At 43.5% G+C, this 20,342-nt stretch overlaps 1 protein-coding gene across 1 annotated transcript in view; it reads right to left on the bottom strand.

Moving 5' to 3' along the window:
* Positions 1 to 20,342, bottom strand: part of HPS5 (HPS5 biogenesis of lysosomal organelles complex 2 subunit 2) — a 422,510-nt gene that overhangs the window by 379,748 nt on the left and 22,420 nt on the right. Inside the window, exon 2 of the mRNA XM_069223753.1 lies at positions 4,422 to 4,579. Coding sequence (XP_069079854.1) covers positions 4,422 to 4,529 — 108 coding nt within the window. The 5' untranslated portion in view covers positions 4,530 to 4,579. The remainder of the gene's footprint in view (positions 1 to 4,421; positions 4,580 to 20,342) is intronic.

Here is a 20,342-nt window from a genome sequence, read left to right as displayed (position 1 = left end):
AACTCTCTATAAACAGGCAACCAAAGGGTTTGTGCTGCAGGGGGTTGGGCCTACTTGTCCCAAGGACAAAGTAAACATAAAAACTTGTTGCCCTTGACCCCAAGGCGTCAGGCGATAGGAATTCCACATCCCTGAGAATGATAAACACCTCTTTGTTCCAACCCTGAAACGTTTTGGGTCAATAAAGATGAATTCCCAGTCGAAATTGTCAATTCAAACAGGGTGTGGCTGTCCTCTGGAAACCAATTGAAAGGCTCAGGCCATGCAGCAACTTCTTTGGTACATTACATTCAGTATGTTTGATATACAAGCAGCCACTAGTATAAAAGACAACTGGGCAATAAATAGTGGAAACTGAGAATTTCTGGGAGTTTAGCACCTGTAGAAAGACCGAAACCAACATGTTACCTCACCCTTCCGTAGATTTATCAGAAGGGCAGGTCTGATGGTCTAAAATGTTGAGTTGAATCCAATCACTTGAATTATTTTACTGATTCCTTTATTTGAGACCCATAATTGGAGTGATTGAGTGGGGGATATAGGGTGTGGTGTATCTGAGAACAGGTATTGGAGTGAAAGGGTGCGTTGATTAGTTGCCATTTCCTCTGGGGACTTTTTCTCTTGTTGCTGTGTCACGGTGCCCTGTCCCCTTGGGGTGATAGATACAGAAGGACACTCGTTTTTTTTTGTAAAACACTGTTTTTTTTTTTTTAATCTTTTAGGAAGAGATTTTGCATCTCCTAGCTGTATAACTTACCTTTAACTCTGCCTTGAGACAGACCCAGCTAGCCATAGGCCAGTGCCTTTAAAATCAATTACGCAAAGCTCAGAAAGTGAGGCAAATACATACACAGAATAAGGAGCCCACTGGGTGTGGAGGGACTCCTTATGAATACCAACAGCGGGGCCTCCACCTCAATTTTCAGTTGGTAAAAAAAAAAAAAAAAAAACTAGAATCTGTTCGAGCCATCTGGAAGTAATCATGAAACATCCTGAAATCCTCAAAAAATAATGAATCAATTGTAGACAAAAGAACTGGGGTAATATGTAAGGAAAGCTAACCTCCCACTCCCGCCCCCTCAGCCCCAAAGTTGTTCCGGACAATGGTTCGGTAATATGGTGAATAGCTTGTATGTCAAGTTGTCCTGCGTCTAAAAAAAAACCTCTTCTGGACAGACTCACTGGCGAAAGAGCTTGACCACTTGGTCACTACCTTGCTGTGTAATGATAGACATGTAGTTATTGCAGTTTTTAATGTTTATGGGGGCAGCCTGGGGAGAGCTTATTTGTATAGGTTATTCTTGTGATGTTTTTAAACATAGGCTATTTTTGTATGTAGTATTTTAAAGATCCAATTTGAATTTGGGAAATATTGCAAAGGCATAATTGAGCAACTCTCCATAGTGACCAAGCTAAAAAGCTTGAGAGAAATAGAGAAAATAAGAGGGCAAGATAGAGAAAGATAATGAATATGAGATAAACGGCTTCTATTTCTAGCTTTCTGGTCACATGCACGACTCCTAGATCAAGTATGTAACACAAGTCATTTCACCTGCAGTACAGGCAACATTTTCAAGATTGTTCGAGACAAGAAATATTGCAGTTATGTTGTTAGTACATTTAACAACTTTGTTTATATTCATCTCGAAAGCAGGACAGCTTTTAGTGCATATTCACAAGACTCAATAGGTTTTCCAATGGGCAAAGATACCTCTGTTGACCATTATTCAGAATATTGGGATGTTATTTAAATGCCCAGCTCGGAGTAAGTGGAAGTTCTTACAAGAACAGCGACCATTAAAAATCTACCATCACCCGCAAGATAGAGCATTTATATCCTTTTTCAAGTCCCAATGATTTCCCCTTCAGAATAAAGTCTAGCAATTGAAGTTTGCATTATGGACTATATGACATAGTAAATAATGAAGCACACTGTCCCCTGGAGCCACAATGCCTAGTGCAGTGCAGGAGCAGTTGTCATGTCTACAAATAATGAAATCCTTTCCAGAAAGTGAAGGCCTACCAGGCTGTGGTAGCAGAAGAGGTCCAATGACATACTATGAATTTGCTGCATTCACTGAGAGGTGAAGACTGGCACTGATAACCCCCAAGGCAAGGAAGGCATGGCAGTTGGGGAGAAAGTATATTTATCACCAAATCACCTACATTTGGAAATTGATGGACCCATTATTTCAACTAGTGTGCGGCAATAAAATTCACGGGTATGGTAAAAACATGGTGGGAGTTGTTCTGAGACAAAAGGAGGCATACACATTACCTGTCCAGTCACAAACCACAAATACTCACTGTGTGGTTTCCATATCGGTGTTTGAAAGTACAGACTCTGAAGCAAAATAACACAGAGCCAATCCAAGTGGAGTACTTCTCTATGGCTGGGTGGGTCAGTTTTGTTCCTTCTACTCAGCACTGAAGACAAGGAAGACAAACAGCCACTGGAGGATTTTTCACATTTCATTGTTTACCTGCTTGAAGAATAGCCTACAGCACGGAAAAAACAAAGCCCTGAAATCTATGTATGCATGTTCTTCTTTGCAGCCTTCCGCCAGATCCGTGTGGATGTGCTCAGAGGTTCTTCTAGTTTGGTTAATTTGTAAGTCTTTGTGTCTATTGCCTGTGGGTAGATCAGTGTGTCCTCCTGTCCCTGTGAGCAAGCCCATGGCTACCAGTCCTATATTCAATGTCTTTCTGTCCTAATATATGTGTTTGCTTCCCTCTGTCAGTTACTCACTGTCTCAGTGTGCGAGCTAAGCCTACGAGTTAGAAGTTGTGCAAATATCATGGGCTCCTTGATCAAGGAAGCATGTCCTATCTCATTGTCTTCATTTCATGTGTTCAAGCCTAGATGTAGTGCATGCATTCTAGTATCACTGTATTTTTTATGCCTCAATATTGGTGTATTCTATAAGCGTTAGATCATTGTCTACTACGTTGTCTGTGCATTCATTGACCCAGTATTTGTGCCCAAACTCCAGGGTATTCCCACCAGAGTTTACTGTTCAATTGTCTGCTTATTTGCTGTCCATATGTATTTCCCTTACTTTCAGAAGAATCTCACTATTTTCTCTGCCCCAATATAAGTGCAATCCTCAACCAGGGATTGAGCCTCCCTTACCCAGTACTGGTGTACTTTCTGTACCAATGTGGGTTTTCTATTGGTCTCAATTTATGAGGCTTCCAGTCTTGGTGCATTCCCTGTGACAGTGTGCATGTTCCTGTGGCAGCACATTTCTTGTCCCATGGGTAGATTTCTGTGTTATACTGCCTCTGTATTCCAGCCCAAGTGAACTTGTCATCTGTACCAATGTAAAATAATAATAATATAACCCAGTGTCTTTGTGTTCCCTAGATCAGTAGTGTGTACTGTATACCGCAGTGTCTGTGTATTCACTGTTACAGTTTCACTTTACTTGTATTCCATTAAAAGTTGGTGTATTGCCAGCCCGCTTATCCCCATACTCCATGTTCATGTCCCTCAGTCCTCATGTGTGTGACACCATGCCTCAATGTATGTTGCCCGGTGTCTGTGTCTCAATTAGAGTGAAATCCATCATGATTCAGTATATTGGGATATTAGCAGTTTCCAAAGTCTCTGGTTTACCTGTCCTGGTGTAAGATGTTTCTGTCTCAATATATGGGTATTCCCTTCTGGATCTCCAGTAAGATTCCTGGCACAGAGTCAGTCCATTCCTACTTCTAGTGTCAGTGTATTCTCTTTTAAGATTGGTATATTTCTTGACTTCAGGAACACATCTCCCTGTCCTAGGTTAGGGCAGTCCTGTACCAGTGTGGGATATTTCTGGTCTCATGTAGGTATCATTTTCTATCCTGCATGTGCAAACTCATTCCATGTACATGTCCGCCTGTCCCAGAATACAAGCAGCAATGGCACAATGTCCACATATTTCCTGGCCACATGCCACTGTATTCCTGGCCTGGGGACAGTGTCCATGCATACACTGCACGGGTTTACACTGCCACAGTGTCGGTGTATTTATGCTCACATTGTCTGTGCACTCATTTCCCCAGTGTTTGTGTATTCACTAGCCCAGTACTAATGTTTAATCAACTCCCAGTCAGTGTTTCTATTAGCCCAGAGTGAATTTGTTCCCTATTTCACTGTCATTGAGTCACCAAACTGCAGATACTGATTTTAGTGGTGTGGGAGTGCTACCTGCTGCGTAATCTGGTGAAGAGTAGCAGACGAGTCACAGGACACAGTAGTAAACATTCACACACTACACTGGATCTGGAGGCAAGTGACATCGGGACATTTTCCATTTTTTCTGCTTGCAGTTTGGGTCTATTTACTGTGTCGTAATAAACGGATTCAAAGCAGTGATACTTTTGCACCATGAATGTCAGTAACTTATTTAATATACATCCTTGGGTTTCTAAGTTACCTTCAGTCGTTGGGAGTCCAACCGGAGCGCAGAAAGTAAAGGATCAAGAGATTCAAATTCTGCCAAGACATGGCTGAAGGCTTCCGGGATATACGGAACTGACGTCATAAAGACCAGATCACTGCTGTTCAATCAAAGGTGTATTATATCAAAGCATCCTGTGCGTCAACAAGAAAAATTTAACATGTGCGTCAGGACACATTACAGAATCAAAACAGACTATTATAATTCAGTGCAACAGCTCCATTATCACAATCATACAACTTAATTTGTTTGTTATGTCAGTACCAAGGTTAGAAAAATGACAAACTCGACTAGCACAGTTTCAAATTCAAAGTAAAACGTTCCAGTATAATCAACATTTATAATCATTATGCAGGATATTGTAACAGCAGTCACCCATCCTTACTGCTCCATCCCACCATGCTACTTCTAAATGCCGCCATAAATATAACAGCTAAATTAAGAAAATTATGCATTCTCTAATCATGTTTAATTAATAACATTCATATATATCACGCCCCTGCATTCTGATATGATATTGCTAAATTTATTTGCAAAGTACAGCCCAATTCATTTGCCAGAAGGCATTTTGACCTGTTCATAAGCATGAAAAAAAGATTACACCCACCATGAAAGAATTCCACTTGGACTCCCTGCCTCATTATCCAATTGCAAACTGCCACCTAAAGAACACAATAGACCTCATCATGTGTCACCTGGAGGGGATACTGCTCCGGACGCTTCAGAGGCATCCAGCGTTCCCACACCCGGCATTACCAGGAGTGACTTTACTTCACCCAGTAATCCCAGGTGTGTGAACACATTGGGCCCGATTACGCATCCACAGCTGGTAAATATGTGAACAGGGACTGTGGGCATCTGCTCAGTCTGGCCCCTAACTTATGCCTGCATCATCATGGAGGAGCTGAAACAATGATTGCCCCTCAGAGTTAGCACATTACCTCCCCTTGCCTGTCCAGTCCAGATGAGAAGGACCTATTACTCAGTCTGTAAAGCGGAATTGCATGCAGTTTTTGACCAAGTAAACCTAGGTCCACAAGTATTCCCCATTCCAGGCTGAGTAACCTGGGTTTTAAGACAGGGTTATGGATCAGAATGGAAAATTCAAGCTTTATACTATCTCAGCACTAAATCTGCTCGTAATGAAGCCAAGAGCTGCTCTCAAAGGACATGCAAAACAGTTTGTATTTGAGCATAACAGAGCAGCCTACTCAAATATTGAAGTGGGTTTTGTTTTTTTGGGTCGAGCATGCAGGCGCTCTAGCCTGCTGTAATCTCTCTGTGGGCTTTTAACGACGCCAATATCATGCCCGTCACCTTTATTGGTTCGTGGGCTTGCCTTTTAAAAATCTCTTGATTTCATTAATGAAAGGTACGAATACGTCATGCGTTACCAGTGTTTAGCCCTCCTCGAGCACACTAGCCAACTACTGAAAACATACGAGACTCCATGTTTTCAGCATGGGTTCTGGACTACTTTTTCCTATTTCGTACACAGCACGATCTCGCCAATATGTTTGACCGCGAGCGAACTTGTTTTCTTTTGTGTGCTCTTTCATGCTGATGGCGTGGCGCTTTAAATCGCCTCACTTATGTAAAACGGTGTTGCTTTTCATTCTCAATTTATGTGGCAATAAAAGTCCAGTAAGGACTTTACTACGCTAATAGTTTTAAGTCGAGAAAACACAAGACCCATTGCATTACAAATGCTGGTTTATGTTGTTGCGGCTACATCTTTATTTCTAATGTGAGAGGCCTATAAGAATTATGTACTGTGGTCTATAACCAATTACGATTTAGCCCTCTCTTTATAAGAGTGTGCACAAGTTTAGATGATGTTACATTCTTAAGTTTATGTTGCCTGTTATTAGTTACTGTTTTTCATGATAATGCACATATATTCCATGTATACACAATACATGTATAGTGTAATTAGGCATTACGTCTACCTTTATCCTAGAAGGCACATATGACAAATGAATTAAGCTGAAAACCCCATCACTTGGCCACACCACTATTACATTCTCAGGCTACTATGCTAACTATGTCAGGATGATGAAAGACATTGCATGCATACCATGGCACTAGGAAGAGCGAAAACTAAAATTATCCAAGGAGCTGTGTCTCCAAAGCCGTTTAGCTTCAACTCCAGACAGACTACTGCTTTGCCCGTGTGCTGTACAACAAAACAAGAGTGTGCCCAACCTGGTACCAGTACAACAGTTTCTATTTCACTTCTGGTTAAGGCAGAACTAAGCTACTAAAGGGTAGGTCTTGGATATGCAGGAAATATATGCCTAAGCATTTTGCCTTTGAGCAATTCTGGGCGAGATCAGTTCCTCTTGTACCCATAGAAGGCGAGTTACTTCAAACTACATGAATAAATTGCCAGGGCAGGAATGTGGTCGGGCTGGAGTTTGGGAATGCCTACAAAAAGTGCATGTTAGTGGACGTTTCAAAACTTCCAAGGCATACTATGGCTTTTACTGCTCACTTCCATTTGCGCTTACCAGTAATCTCTTAGTGCTTTCCTAGCAGGCATAGATGGATATATTTTCAGCTGTAAACATGCGTTTACATCTAAACATAAGTTTGTGAATAAGGTCCTATATCTCTCAAATATGTATGTCCAATAAGCACTGGCAAATCCAACATGTCTAGCCTACGAAAGCGCTATTGGCTTTGGTATTATTTTTAGTCATGTCATAAAGCAGCACGGCTACTGTGCAGGATGACTGAAAGTGAAAAGCGCTATGATTACTACATCATAGTGCTTTCATTCAGCTTTGCTCCTGCATAACATGGCTAAAAAACATTGACAAAGCCAATGGCTCTCTCGTAGGCAAGACCTATTAGATTTGCGTTGTTGCTTACCCCGTCCAACATTGTTGCTTGTTCCCTCTAACACTTCTGCCCCTCCCAAGTTGATTGTAAGCAACAGTGCACGAGGGGTCTCAGGCAAGACCTAAACATGGGTCTTGCCACTATTATAAAAAGGGGTGTGACATTTTATAAAATATCCAGTTGTTCACGAGATGGGATGTTTTTAATCAGTCTGCTTGTCCTGTAAAAGAAAAAACAATGCACTTGGCCCTTTGGTGCCATGTAGTGAGGCAACAAATTATCATGACATCAGAACTCTGACAATTGCCTCACTGGGTTATATGTTGGAACCACGGGTGCTCAACAATGAGGTCGGAACAACGATTTCGTTCTAACCACTAATGCCTTTACTACAAATGCGTTTACAACAATTTTACCGTTGTAAACGGATTCCTGGTAAAGGCATTAGTGATCAGCATGCACAGTTCCAGCATGCTACCCCTCCTCCCCCCCCAAATCCTAATCACCCCCAGTGCCCCACCCCACCCCAAAAACTAAATACCCAGAGTCCCCACCCCACCCCTAAAACCTAAACACCCCAACCCACCCCTTAAACCTAAACCCTGACCACCCCTCCCCCCTAAACCCTAATCACCCCAGCCCCCACCCCAAAAACTAAAAATACCCTAAGTCCCCACCCCTGCCCCTAAAACCTAAACACCCCACCCCTGCCCCTTAAACCTAAACCCTGCCCCCCAAACCCTAATCACCCCGAGCCCACTACACCCCCCCCCAAAAAAAACAGCCCCAGCCCAACTTACCTCCTCCTTCACCTCGACGCAGACTCCCTTCTTCTGTGCCTTAACCACGCATGTACGTTGTTCAGTCATGCGTGGTTAAGGTACCAAAACCAGGAAGTCGTGGAAAACGAAAGCGCTGTTTCGCTTTTGTTTTTCACGACTTCGTGGTTTTGGGGTCGTTGTTCCGGGTGTTTCCCGCCTCACCGATTACACCAAGGGCCAGATGTATCAAGCGTTTTTGCATTCACAAACGGTACGAATGGGCGTTTGCGAATGCAAAAATGCATTTCATTATGTATGAAAGGCATTCGCTATGCAATTTTAAGGAATCGCTAAAATAGCGATTCCTTAAAATTGCGAGCCCGTTTAGAGAATCGCAAATTGCGATTCTCTGAATAAGAGATCGCAAATAAGGAATCCTTATTTGCGATTTCTTAAGCACATGTATCAAGCTTTTCCTTAATGCGAATTGGGCATTAAGGAATCGCAATTACCACCAAGTAAAACTTGGTGGTAACCATATGCACATTTTAAAAATGCATTTTTAAAATTGACATGTAACACACACATGCCCCTTTGGCATGTGTGCACCTTACATGTCCTGAAACATTTTTTAAGGTTGGAGCAGAGGGGGCGTTAGGGCCCCAGCACCCTGGGGTTTTGCATTTCCTAAAGTGCGAATTCCACTTAGGAATTCGCAATTTGGGAAATGCAAAAAAATCACAAATATGGGCCTACAGGTCCATAGGTGCAAATGGGCTCAGAATCGCTATTTGCAATTCGCTAATAGCATTTGAGATTTTTAAGAAATCGCTATTACCGAATCGCAAATATGAAACATACCTTTTTGTGAATCAGAAATAGCGATTTCTTAAAAATCGCTATCTGAGAATCGCAAAGTGGTTTCTTCATACATCTGGCCCCAAGACTCATACTATGGTGGAGTCTGAATACTAGCAATGCCCTGATTTTGCCACCATTCCCCAAATTTACATTCGGGGCAGGAAGGAGAGAGAAGTGGTAGACCCAGGGTTGGAAAAGCCTTTTGCATCTGTGTACATCTCAAACATGCATGTTTAAGGGTTTTTACCAACTCTTTTTTTAATCTCTTCCCGTACTGGGAAAGGTTGGAAATTTACTTCTGACATGCCATGCATAGGGCCTTAAAGTAGATCCTTTTTAAGTCGAGTGTAAGCACACGACCTCCGGTATATTTTTAAGTATACTTCTGTGGGCATCCAACTATTTCATTTGTTATTTTCAGTGTCATTTAAAACGCCTAGCTTGCTTGTGGTCAGTCATGCCTCTTTGTCCCTCCTTCTCTTGTGCGGGAGCAGGGACCAACTACTGTATACATAGGCTTTGTCGTGTTTATCTGGTCTGTAGGGGACAGTTTTTTTTTATTTTGTTTCCTGGTCGTGTCCTGGGAAGCTTCGCTCTTCACATGCAGAGCATTCTTCCTCTGAGCTTAGCTGTAAACAAGGCTATAAATCTGGCAGTTATTTTGGTCACATTTGGTCGTTGTACTTCACTTATAACCTTGTGTGTGTGTTACTATTTCAGTACTGCAGCCCACATAAAACTCAGTTCACCTCAACCCTAACCTGCAGCACCCTATTATTCCAATACCAGCAATTACACAGCGCTCCGTTTCCCATTCCTGACCCGTTGTCTTTCTGTTATTCCAGCATTGGGCCAAAACACTGCTCTGTCTATACTCCCAATCTTGATTTGAAGCACCCCAATATTACTGTATTGGGGTTCACATATATCTCTGCTAATGCACCCCCTGTTGCTCTGCAGTGCCCCCTGCTGCTCCACACTCTGACTTCTGTTTGAGGACGCGGGGGAGCCATTTAAATCTATTCTTAGCTACAATCCTTATTTGGGAGTGTCTGTTTCACCTATCTCACTCCGTTCTTTCATTTACTCTGTTTACGGTCAAGGTTTTCTTTCTCCCCCACTTTTCTCTTAAAATCCATACGTTAACAGTTTCGCTCTCTCTCTCAACTGTTTATTTCTTCGCCTCTCTCTCTATTTTTTAATTTCCCTCTTCAAACTCGCAAAAACATGGATATTTCTTTCCTTGTTTCGTTTCTCTTTTTCCCTTCATTTCATTAGGCATTCATACTTTCACTATGTTTTCTCTTCCCTCCATTACTCTTTGTCTTTTTAAATTGCTCTTTCCTTTAACTCGGTATGCGTTTTTTCAAAATTTTTCCGATTTTTCTTCCTTCCTCTCTCTGGTGTTTTTATCTTTATCTGTCAATTCACATTTCACTATAAATCCATTGTTTTCCCATCTGTATGTGTCTGCCACAAGTTACTTGTCTGGACTCTAAGTGTCAAAGTGGTTTTCCCTTTCTGTGTCTGTGGGAAATGTGTCAGTACATACATGCCCTGGTTCTTTCGCTGCTTGTTTCTCTAATGTTAATTTTTTTTCTCTTTCTTTTCAGACTTCTTTCATTATTTTTTCATCTTTATCTTTAGTTTGTTAGCTTCCTTCCCTTTTTTCTTTTGTCTCACACATCTGCTCTATTGCTTCTCTTAGTTATGTTTTCATTTTCTCATTCTTTCCCGTCTTTCTTCTATTTATTTGCAACACTTCCTCGTTCTTCCCTTTGTTTGTTGTATTCCTTTCGCTTCTCTTTTTCTGCCCCATCTGCTTTCTCTCCTGGTGCCTAGTTATCAATGGAGCAACAGATGCAGTGGCACCGGGACCCAGAGATCTACGGACCTCACCCAACTCTAATTACTGCTGTATTTTCCTACTAAAATTTCACTCAACCATTTTCCTTTTTTACTCTAGAGCCCATGACATCGTTAATACGCCATTTGTCTTCTCCATCTTTACTTACCGCTCCCTCTTTCCTTTCACCCTCCAATATGTCCCAAATTATATTTTTGTTATGGTGTTTTAAGCATTATGCTCTAATGCCAAAAGTTTTTTTTCTGATAAAGGTTTATATGAAAATAGTATCTAAGATAATGGGTAAATGGAAGTGCTTTAGTTACATTTTGGGCCACTGGAATTATATGGCAGGAAAAGACAAAATTATGAGACAAGGTTGACCAATTTACGTGGCAAGAAAAGTCCAGTTATGAATTTACATTGCCAATAGCTCGAACTCAATAAAATATAAGTCCTATTGCATTGCTAATGCTTGTTTGGACTGGGAGACAGTGCAGCATTTCTAAAGCTGGCCTGGCTGCCTGAAATTTGGGGATTTTATACAACGTTCTTGCCGCTGCATTTTGAATAACCTGGAGCCTTTTGATCACATACTTTGGACTTTCTAATTACAGGGCATTGCCATAGTCCAGGCGAGAATTTACAACACTTTGCACCACTATTCTTCTTGTGGCAAAAGGTAGCATCTGCAGACAGAGACAGACACTTCGTAGCCTTGATATTTGGCATGGCAACCTCTGATTGAACCAGCCATGGGCTTCTGAACAAAATTTTGGGCCCAACATTTATCCTTTCACAAATAGCGCACTGTCTACAAGGTACTACATTTATAGCTGTAGATGAAATATAACGTTCTTAAAGAAATAGCTAAATTACAAAAGCCCAGATTACCTACATTCATACCAGTATCTTTTTTTGAGAAAAAAACATCAATAAAATCAAATTCCCCACAAAAGTGTACGTTCAGAAACTTCTGGTATTTTTACTTTTTGGGCTATTCTGCACCAGAAGTCACAACTGTTTTTTTTTTTTTTTTTTTACTTATAACCAACTCTATTGTGTTTTCAAGAACAATGAACACAATAAACAACCACATTTTTTCCAGTTATGAGTGAACATCAAAAAGGCAAGAAAAAGGGGAAGCATAACACAATCTTTGCAGATAGTATCTCAGATAGTTTGCCAGTCATTGCACTCAAGTACTTCACAAATGTGGGGCAGGTCCAAACCATTTGATAAAAGTCTGCCTGAGTGCATGAGCATTTGGGGCATGCCGGGCTTGGAAGGAGACATGCTCTGTAGAGGTGACTGTGGGCAAATCAAGAACAGTAGAGGTAGTACGTCTTCACTACTTGTAATTTGGAAAACACTGTGGTACTGTGGTGAGCCATCAAGGAATCACGGCAATCATCATCACCTAGTTGGGCCACTCATCCCCTCCCATCAGGTTCTCAGCTGGGCCAGCGTCTTAGGTGCATTAATGACAAGTGGACCATAAATCGGAGATACCGCCCTTTAGTAATGGTCCCATTACAACTTAGGTCTCTAGAGGTTGAATTCAGGAAGCACTGTGCCTGTAGAAATGTGTGTTTGCAGTGCATGTTGTAGTTGAAGATATTTGTGGAACTGTGTCGGTGAAAGAGCATACATGGACGGAAGTTCTTGATATGAGTATACCATTCATCTCCCAGTAGGGTAACACCAATGTTGTCTCAGTAAGTAAAGCCTTCAAGGACGACTGTTTCATGCAACCATTTCCTTCGCCACAGTGGAGTTTGTTGTGCGAGTTTGGAGTCCCATCCAGAGTGTCGTTATGAGGCCCGCCAGCTGAGGAATACCATTTGTGTCAGCTTCAGGAGGTTCTTGGGGAGTCGGGCGCCACAGAGCATTCCCATTATATTGTCGAACCCTAGAGAGGTTTCTTCCACCCTGTACGCTGGATCTAACCATTCTCCACTAAACCAGGCATTTAGTGCTAGGACCCGAGATGCCCGGCAGTACAGATATAGGTTAGCCATGCCCAAGCCTCCTGGTATTGTGCGCTCTGACAGCTCAGCAGAGCCAGCCGCTGTATGGACTTGTGCAAGAGAAAGGATGGCTCCAAGGATTCTGTCTCCCTGAACCTTTGTCAGAGTATAATCTTCGAGAAATTTTGAAAAAGGTATATACATTTTGGTAATATCATTTTGGAAAGGGTGATTCTCCTCATTATGGTGAGGTGGAGAGCTTGCCACCTTTTCAAGTCTGTCCTCACTGTTTGTATCAATAGGGTGAGGGTAAGAGACCATGACATCTCTGGATGGAGCGCGACCTGGATACCCAAGTATCGAAGTTTAACCGCCACACTTGTATGGTGGTCTGCCAGTTCACAGAATCTCACGAGGGGTGGAGCGGGACGAGCATCGATTTTCCATGGTTAGCCTGCAGCCCAGAAGCCTCTGCATAGAGTTGGAGGAGGCGAAGACAGTGCAGACCAGACTTGCTAGGTTTAGAAAGGAATATGAGGACATTGTTGGAGTATAGTGTAGGAGGCTGGCTCAGTATATAGTGTACACCTAAAGGTAAGGCACCCTGTACTGAGTCCAGGCAACTCTTAGTGATAGTGTAGAAGGTTCTAGATAACCAGAGCTCTCAAAGCGTAGCTGTGGAGAGCAGCTAAGGGTTATCCACGAGGGTGTAAAGCAGTTGCAAATACCACATAAGTCGGTCAGTGATGTACACACAGGAAAGAACATACCAGTGTTACAAAAATAGTGTATTATTTATTATAACACAAACACTCTGGTATATCTCCTAGCCGGAGATATGAACATACAAAAATATACTTAGAAACAGGTAAGTAAAATCATGAAATAACATGGGCCTCTATAGAGGGGGGCCAAACAATATACTAAAAAAATTGAATGCAAAATCACTACTAACCCAAACTACCACCCAACGACCCTCAGGACTCAGGAAGTACTAAAACACCAAAAGGTAAGTAGATAAGAATTCCCCAGGTGTCCGTGTGCAGAGTTGTAACCTTGGGTCAGTGGCCATAGGATAACATGGGGAAGTCACGGTCACAGAGGACTATTAGGTAATCGGTTGGGACAAAGGAGGTTCAAGAGTGCCCCCACCCATGGATACCCAGAGAAGTGGAGAACCTACACCAGGGAGCCTAGGCGCATAGGGGTGAAGTAGCGTCAGAACCTGCCATTGAAGTCAATGGGGGACCTCAGGTATCCAGCTGCTGTTGCATCCCATGGATCAAGTCGGTGGAACCCAGGTGTGGATTCCAGAAGAAGAGGACCTACGGAAAGAGGAGAGAATCCAGACCACCCAGGGGTACCCAGTGGGTGCAGGGGACAATGCCCACCCTTCTTGGTGATGCTTTCCTGTGGGACAGTGGTCAAAGAAGTTCAGCTGTGGAATCCAGGTGATGCAGGAGGATCCCAGGAGTCATCCACACGCTTTCTCATGCTGGTCATCGGATTGCAGAGGGGGTTAGTGGTCAGCAGAACCATCAAAAAGCCTTGGCAAATGCAAGAAGGCGTTGCAGAGTGATGCAGAATTTTGTGTACCAGCAAGGTCCAGGAAACTCTACCTATGCATGTAAGTCAGGGCCAACTCTCAGCAAGCAAGAGAGCCAGGAGAAATCGTTGGAGCCCCCAGCAGGACCCTTTGGCAGCAGGCACAGAGAGTCACTGGGAGGCCTCAGCAGCACAGCAAAGAGGGATGCCCATGTCACAGTAGTTGCAAAGAGAATACCATTCTCGGAGCTGTGTAGTGCTGGAGGCTGGGGCTTCTTGGAGGTATGTGGTCAACAAGAGCCAACAAGCCTTGGCAATGACCAACAGACTCTGTGACCAGGGGTTCCAGTCAGGAAGATCCAACAAGGGACCACAGACTTCTCAGCTGCAAATAAGACAGGTCAGACCTCTGGAGGGCCACAGAACCACCAACTGTGTTGTAGAGCCTTGGAGAATCCACAGCACAGCAGGATCCAGAAACCAGTCGTCATCGCAGAGGTGCCTGCAAATGTAGAGGAGTGACTCCTTCACTCCAAGGGAGATTCCTTCTTGCTTTCCAAAGTGCAGGCAGAGTCCTTGTGACTCTGGAGGATGTACGGCCACAGAGGTTGCAGAGACCTTGCAATGCACGGGGACAAACTTGCAGTAGGAGACCTCCTACTAGGTGCAGTCTTGTCTTGGGTCCCGGCGGAGTCCAGCAGCGGTTCCAGTGTCCAGGTTGCAGAAGAGTCTTCAGAGGAATCCACAGACTAATCTAGGGTCCCACCCTCAGAGGAGCGGACACTTACTGCAGTGACCCTCGGATCGGGGGGGTCAGGGACGTCAACCAGATAGACTAACCAGTCAGATGCTCCCAGGGGCCTCTGCTCATTTTATTTCCAAGATGGCAGAATCAAAAGTCTCCCTGGCAGAGCTCTGTGCACCCCCCCCCCAGGGGAGGAGCAGGCAGGGGGGTGGTCACTCCCCGGTTCTTTGTGTGGTTTCACACCAGAGCGGGTGCTGGGGGCTGCTGCACTGGCATAAACAGGGTTATGCAAGGAGGGCACCAAATGTGCCCTTCAAAGCAGTCCGGTGGCACTCAGGGGCACCCCAGCCCAGAGACACCTATTTCTAAAGGAGATGATAACACCTCTTCTCTACAGGAAATCCTTTGTTCTGCATTCCGCTGCCTGAGTTAGGCTCAGCAGCAGAAGGGCATAACAGTGTCTGGGGTCAGCAGCAGCACAGGCTATCATGTAGACTCTGCAAAGCTGTACAGACAGACATGGGGGATCCCCTAGGGAACCCTCTAGAGTACATGTTATCATGCAACTAGCACCAGAATCGTTGCAGTTGCATGATTCAAACATGCCTAAGTTCAGTGAAGCCATTATGTAGTTGGACATCTCTTGTTGACCAGTATCCACTACGTACCTTAAGATGACTTCCCAGCACATACAAAGCCCAGAAAATGGAGTCTGGAGTTTGTAGGAGCACCTCTGCCCACGCAGGGGTGCCCTCACACCAAGAACCAGCCTTTGGGCTGAAGGGCCTACCTTAGGGGCGACTTATAAGGTCAGAGTGCAGTGACCATGATATAAGGTAAACCTTATACCTGGGGTGAAACGTGCATGCACAATTTCACATAGGCTGCAATGGAAAGGCCTATAGACACAGTTTGCATGGGCCCCTGTGGGTGGCACAATACATGCTGCAGCACATGGGGAACAACCCCTGGTGCACCAATACCCTGGGTACCCAAGTACAACATACTAGGGACTTATATGGATGCATGCATCAGTATGCCAATTCTGAAGTGTAAAAGATACTTACCAACTCAATTTAGAGGAGAGAACGCCACCACTGGGGTCCCAGTTAGCAGAATCTAAGTGTACTACAGTCTAAACATACTGACACCAGGCAAAAAATGGGGGTAACTATGTTAGAAAGGTGCTACTTTCCTAAATATAGTGCAATACCATTATTGTTCCACTTCCATCCCACACCTGTGCATTGCATCAATTAGCCTGGTGAGGGGCTCAATAGCCAAGGCAAGGCAAACAGGGTGTGGGGTGATTCCTCAGCGAATGGGAAATGGGTCTGAGACCACACCGTTGACCTGCACTTGCAGAGTCAGGTTGGAGTAGAGCAGTGTGGGCCCCATTCCTGCTTTCTGTAGGAATTGAAAAAGATAGTTCCAATCCACTGTAACAAATGCTTTCTCAATGTCTATTAACAACAAAGCCAGTGGGGGTGTCAAGAGTTGTTGGTGGGCCAACACGACATCAAGTCATCGAAGGCAGTGCCTTGTTTCCTCTAGCTGGCATAAAGCCACAATGATCAGGGTGTATGATGGTCTGAAGAGTCCCTTACAGACGTGTGGCCAATACTGCGGCAACAAAATATTATCTCCCCATTGTGAGGGATATGGGGCTATAAACTGCGCAAATGTTAGGCAGGGGAGATGATTCTGGAATAACTACAATAGTGGCCATGTCAAGTTCCTATAAGAAGTGGCCAGTCTTTGCAGCTTCATGGTAAAGAGCAAGCAAATGTGGATAGAGAATTTCCCTGTATTTGCTGTAAAGTTTGGTGGGGAACACATCCGAGCAAAGCGTCTTCCCATTCACCAAGGCAGATATTGCAGTGTTGAGTTCTTCGGCCGTAATACGTTGATCTAGAATACGCCTCTCAACTCACGATACCAGGGGCAGTGGGATGTCCTCCAACAGAGGAGAGTCCAATTCAGTTTATGGTCTTGGGACAGCAGCATAAAGACGGGCAGAGTAAGGTCCGAATAATTGGGCAATGCCTGGGGTCGAATGCTGGGGGATACTGGCAGCACCTATTATTTTTGGTCTCACTTTGCTGGCCTTGGAGCTTGCCAGTATAAGAGTTTACCATTTTTATCACCCCATTCGTACACTCTTGCTGTGGATGTGCACCACACTTGATGCTCCTCCTTGAGTGAAATGAGGCGAATCTCAGCCAGAACAAGCTCAAGTTGTTGCTGTTGATCGACTGGAAGCCGAGCTTCTAGGCGGAAGGCGCGGGCCTCCAACCGGATCACTTGCTGCAGTTTGTTCCTCTCCCTCCCCCTGATTGTGGCTTTGCAGGTCGACCACAAAGTACTAGGGATTTAGCTATCCCTTGATTAATCTGGAAATACACTTGGAGCTTGGGAGTATGTCTCGTTTTTAAGATTCCAGACATTAAGACTCCACACCAGGCAGTCAGTGGCCATCCTAGTCCCCAAGCGAAGGAGGACAGGGGTGTGATAAAAAATTCCTCTGGGGAGAATCTGCACCTTACATAAGAAAGTAGTCGGTGGCTGGCATAAATATAAGAACTATGTGCTCATGACAGTGGTGGGCTGCAGATGTGTGTGTATATTGTCGCTGCTTAGAATTCCACAGACACCAAAAGTCACAGAGGCCAAGGGTGTTTACCTGCTGGGTTCTGTGCATCTATGCGTGGAGGGGACACATGGTGAGTCTACATCTGGGTCTATGGCCACATATAAGCCCCCCCCCACTACTGTGGTACCCCTGGGGAGCACCAGGAGCAGATTCGTAAGTGTGTGCAGAAAATAATTCAAGGCTATAGAGTGGCATATACACATAACAGGTTTAAACTGTGGCCTTCTATCTCGCCCTCCAGTACAAGATATTGGCCTTGTGGGTCAGGGAAAACATGAGTAATCATCATGGGAGGAACGATGAAGGAGGATTGCTACTCCTCGGAAACCTATGACATACCCAGCCTGGTAGGCTTTATTGTACCCTTGTCAGAGTAGGAAGGGACAGTGAGTGCCCATCAAGTGCGTTTCTTGGAACATAAGGATTGCAGGAAGGAATTGTCTTGCATAGCTTAGAACTGTTGACTGCTTAATGTGATTTAAGAGTCTGTTGACGTTCTGTGAAGTTCCATGACAGAATCTGGAAGTCTGTGAATCCTGTGGTGGCAGAAATGTCAGGAGAGGTGAGCCTCACGTGAGGGGTTTTAAAGGCCCAGAAGTGGACAAATGCCTGTCAGCAAAGCGGTGTGGTCGTGCTTTGTGAAATCTGGTGGAGCAAGGAGAAAATATTCAGTGTTAAACAGTAAAACATATTTACATGAAAAGAAAGGAAAGACACATACCCCAACAACCCCCCCAACTCATACTCTTACCCCGGAAGCACCTGTTGCCCTTGAAATTACAACAAAACCCCAATTATGTAGGATCTCCAATGCATAAAATAAAAAGAAAGATCTGTAGGATTGCTTAAGGCTTCCCCTCTCCAGTCACAACTGCAATCCGATCACTGCGCAGGACTCGAAGACAGGCCCACATCATGGGAGTTGGAATGCAGGCTGGCGGGTCTCTCCAGTAGCCCCACGTTTGAAATCAGTTTAGCAGAGGTCATAGCGATTTGCAGTGGTCCTTCGTAGTTCACAGGTTGTGCTTCAGAAGTATCTGACCACGGGGAAGGCACTTGATCGATTGTTCCTCGTGCAGGAACAAGTCAGGACTCTCTGCTTTGCCTGGAGAGCGGCAGATTTCCCCACTGAAGGCAATCGGTCACTAAGAAGACCGATAGATTCGGGTGATGGAATTGTCTCTCTTCAGTAAGCCACTCCCATCCAGCTTCAAGTGAGTTTTCCCTTCATAAATCACTTTTAAATCGTGCAGGGAATAGGAGTATATAGGACAGATTACAGGCCTTCATCTTCTGTTTGACCGATGCATAAGACCATCGTTTAGCCTGTACCTCTCTAGTGTAGAACTCCTATATTCTCCAATTCCACACTTGCTGCAAGTCAGTCAGTCAAATTTCTTTATTTGGCAAATTGCCATAAAAGTACAAATTCGTTATATACAGAATTAAAAAATGATTGGAATACAGTACAAAGTATATAAGACAATAATAAAAAAAAAAATTTTACATGGCCGAGGTACAAAGCTAATTAGGATTACTTATATCAGCAGTTTCGTAATGATTCCTAACAATAATAGCAAAACTAGCATAGTTTCTGAAAACCACTATAAATATACAGAAGGGAAAAATATACAATAGGTTGCATATAACAAACGTCACAAATTTAGTTTAAAATCTTATACTATTCCAGATTAAACTAATAAACAACTGCTTCAACCAGTTCATATCGTTTCCTAATAGCAATGGCGGATCTAATAAAATTTCAAACGGAATGGCAAATTTGTATTGGTGAAAATTTTTGAACATTGATCAATGCATCCTTATAAGATATCATTTTTAATTTACATAAAAGGAGCAATATAAAAGCGTGTCTGGAGACAGCATATAGTGAACAAAATAGGAAAAAGTGGCATGTGCTTTGCTTACAGATAATATCACAGGGGCAATTCGGGAGCACTTTTTGCCAGGTACATTGCTTTGGGAAGGCCACTCTAAAATGTATCAAATTTAGTCTAAATAAAGAAAGGAGGGAGTACGATAATGAGCTTGAGTATCAGGTTAGATAAGGTTCCATTGAAACCAGCGTTTAAATCTGGGCGTAGGGGTCAAACGTTTTCAAATTCAGGGCCCCCTGGAGTCTAAGATTCAAAATGTATTCAGTATGCCGTTTTTTGACCAGTTCCTTTGCATTTGTGTGCAAGGACTCTGGATGAGTGAACATATTCTCCAGTCCTAAATTCTGAAACGAGGTTTGCAAAAATGAAAGCCACATAATTCTATTAGATTTGGCCAATTGTATACAGTTGGTCATACAATCTTGTACCAAACTAGCCGCAAGTTAATGGGAAGGGTTTTGGACATTTCTTGGAAATGTTCTGTTCATAAATGACAGTGTGCAACCTCATCATGCTTTAGTGATATATTTATTAAATAGAAACTGCGAAACACACCTGCCCTGACGGCAATGTTATTAGTAAACTAAGAGGCAAGTAATGAATCATGTGCTCTTTATATGTGGACTAGATTATTTTTATACATGGAGCAAACATTTAGTCTATTTAATCAAACAAAGAAGTTTTTTTGTACAGCAGAAATGCTCAGCTCACATATTTGAAGGTACCATCGTATGTGACAATGCAGAAAAGGCGACTCTGTAAACTAAAATATTTGAC

The sequence above is a fragment of the Pleurodeles waltl genome, chromosome 3_1 (assembly GCF_031143425.1).
Source record: "Pleurodeles waltl isolate 20211129_DDA chromosome 3_1, aPleWal1.hap1.20221129, whole genome shotgun sequence".
Classification (NCBI taxonomy): domain Eukaryota; kingdom Metazoa; phylum Chordata; class Amphibia; order Caudata; family Salamandridae; genus Pleurodeles; species Pleurodeles waltl.
Note: the sequence above shows the minus strand (reverse complement) of the source record. Positions and strands in the feature narration are given on the sequence as shown.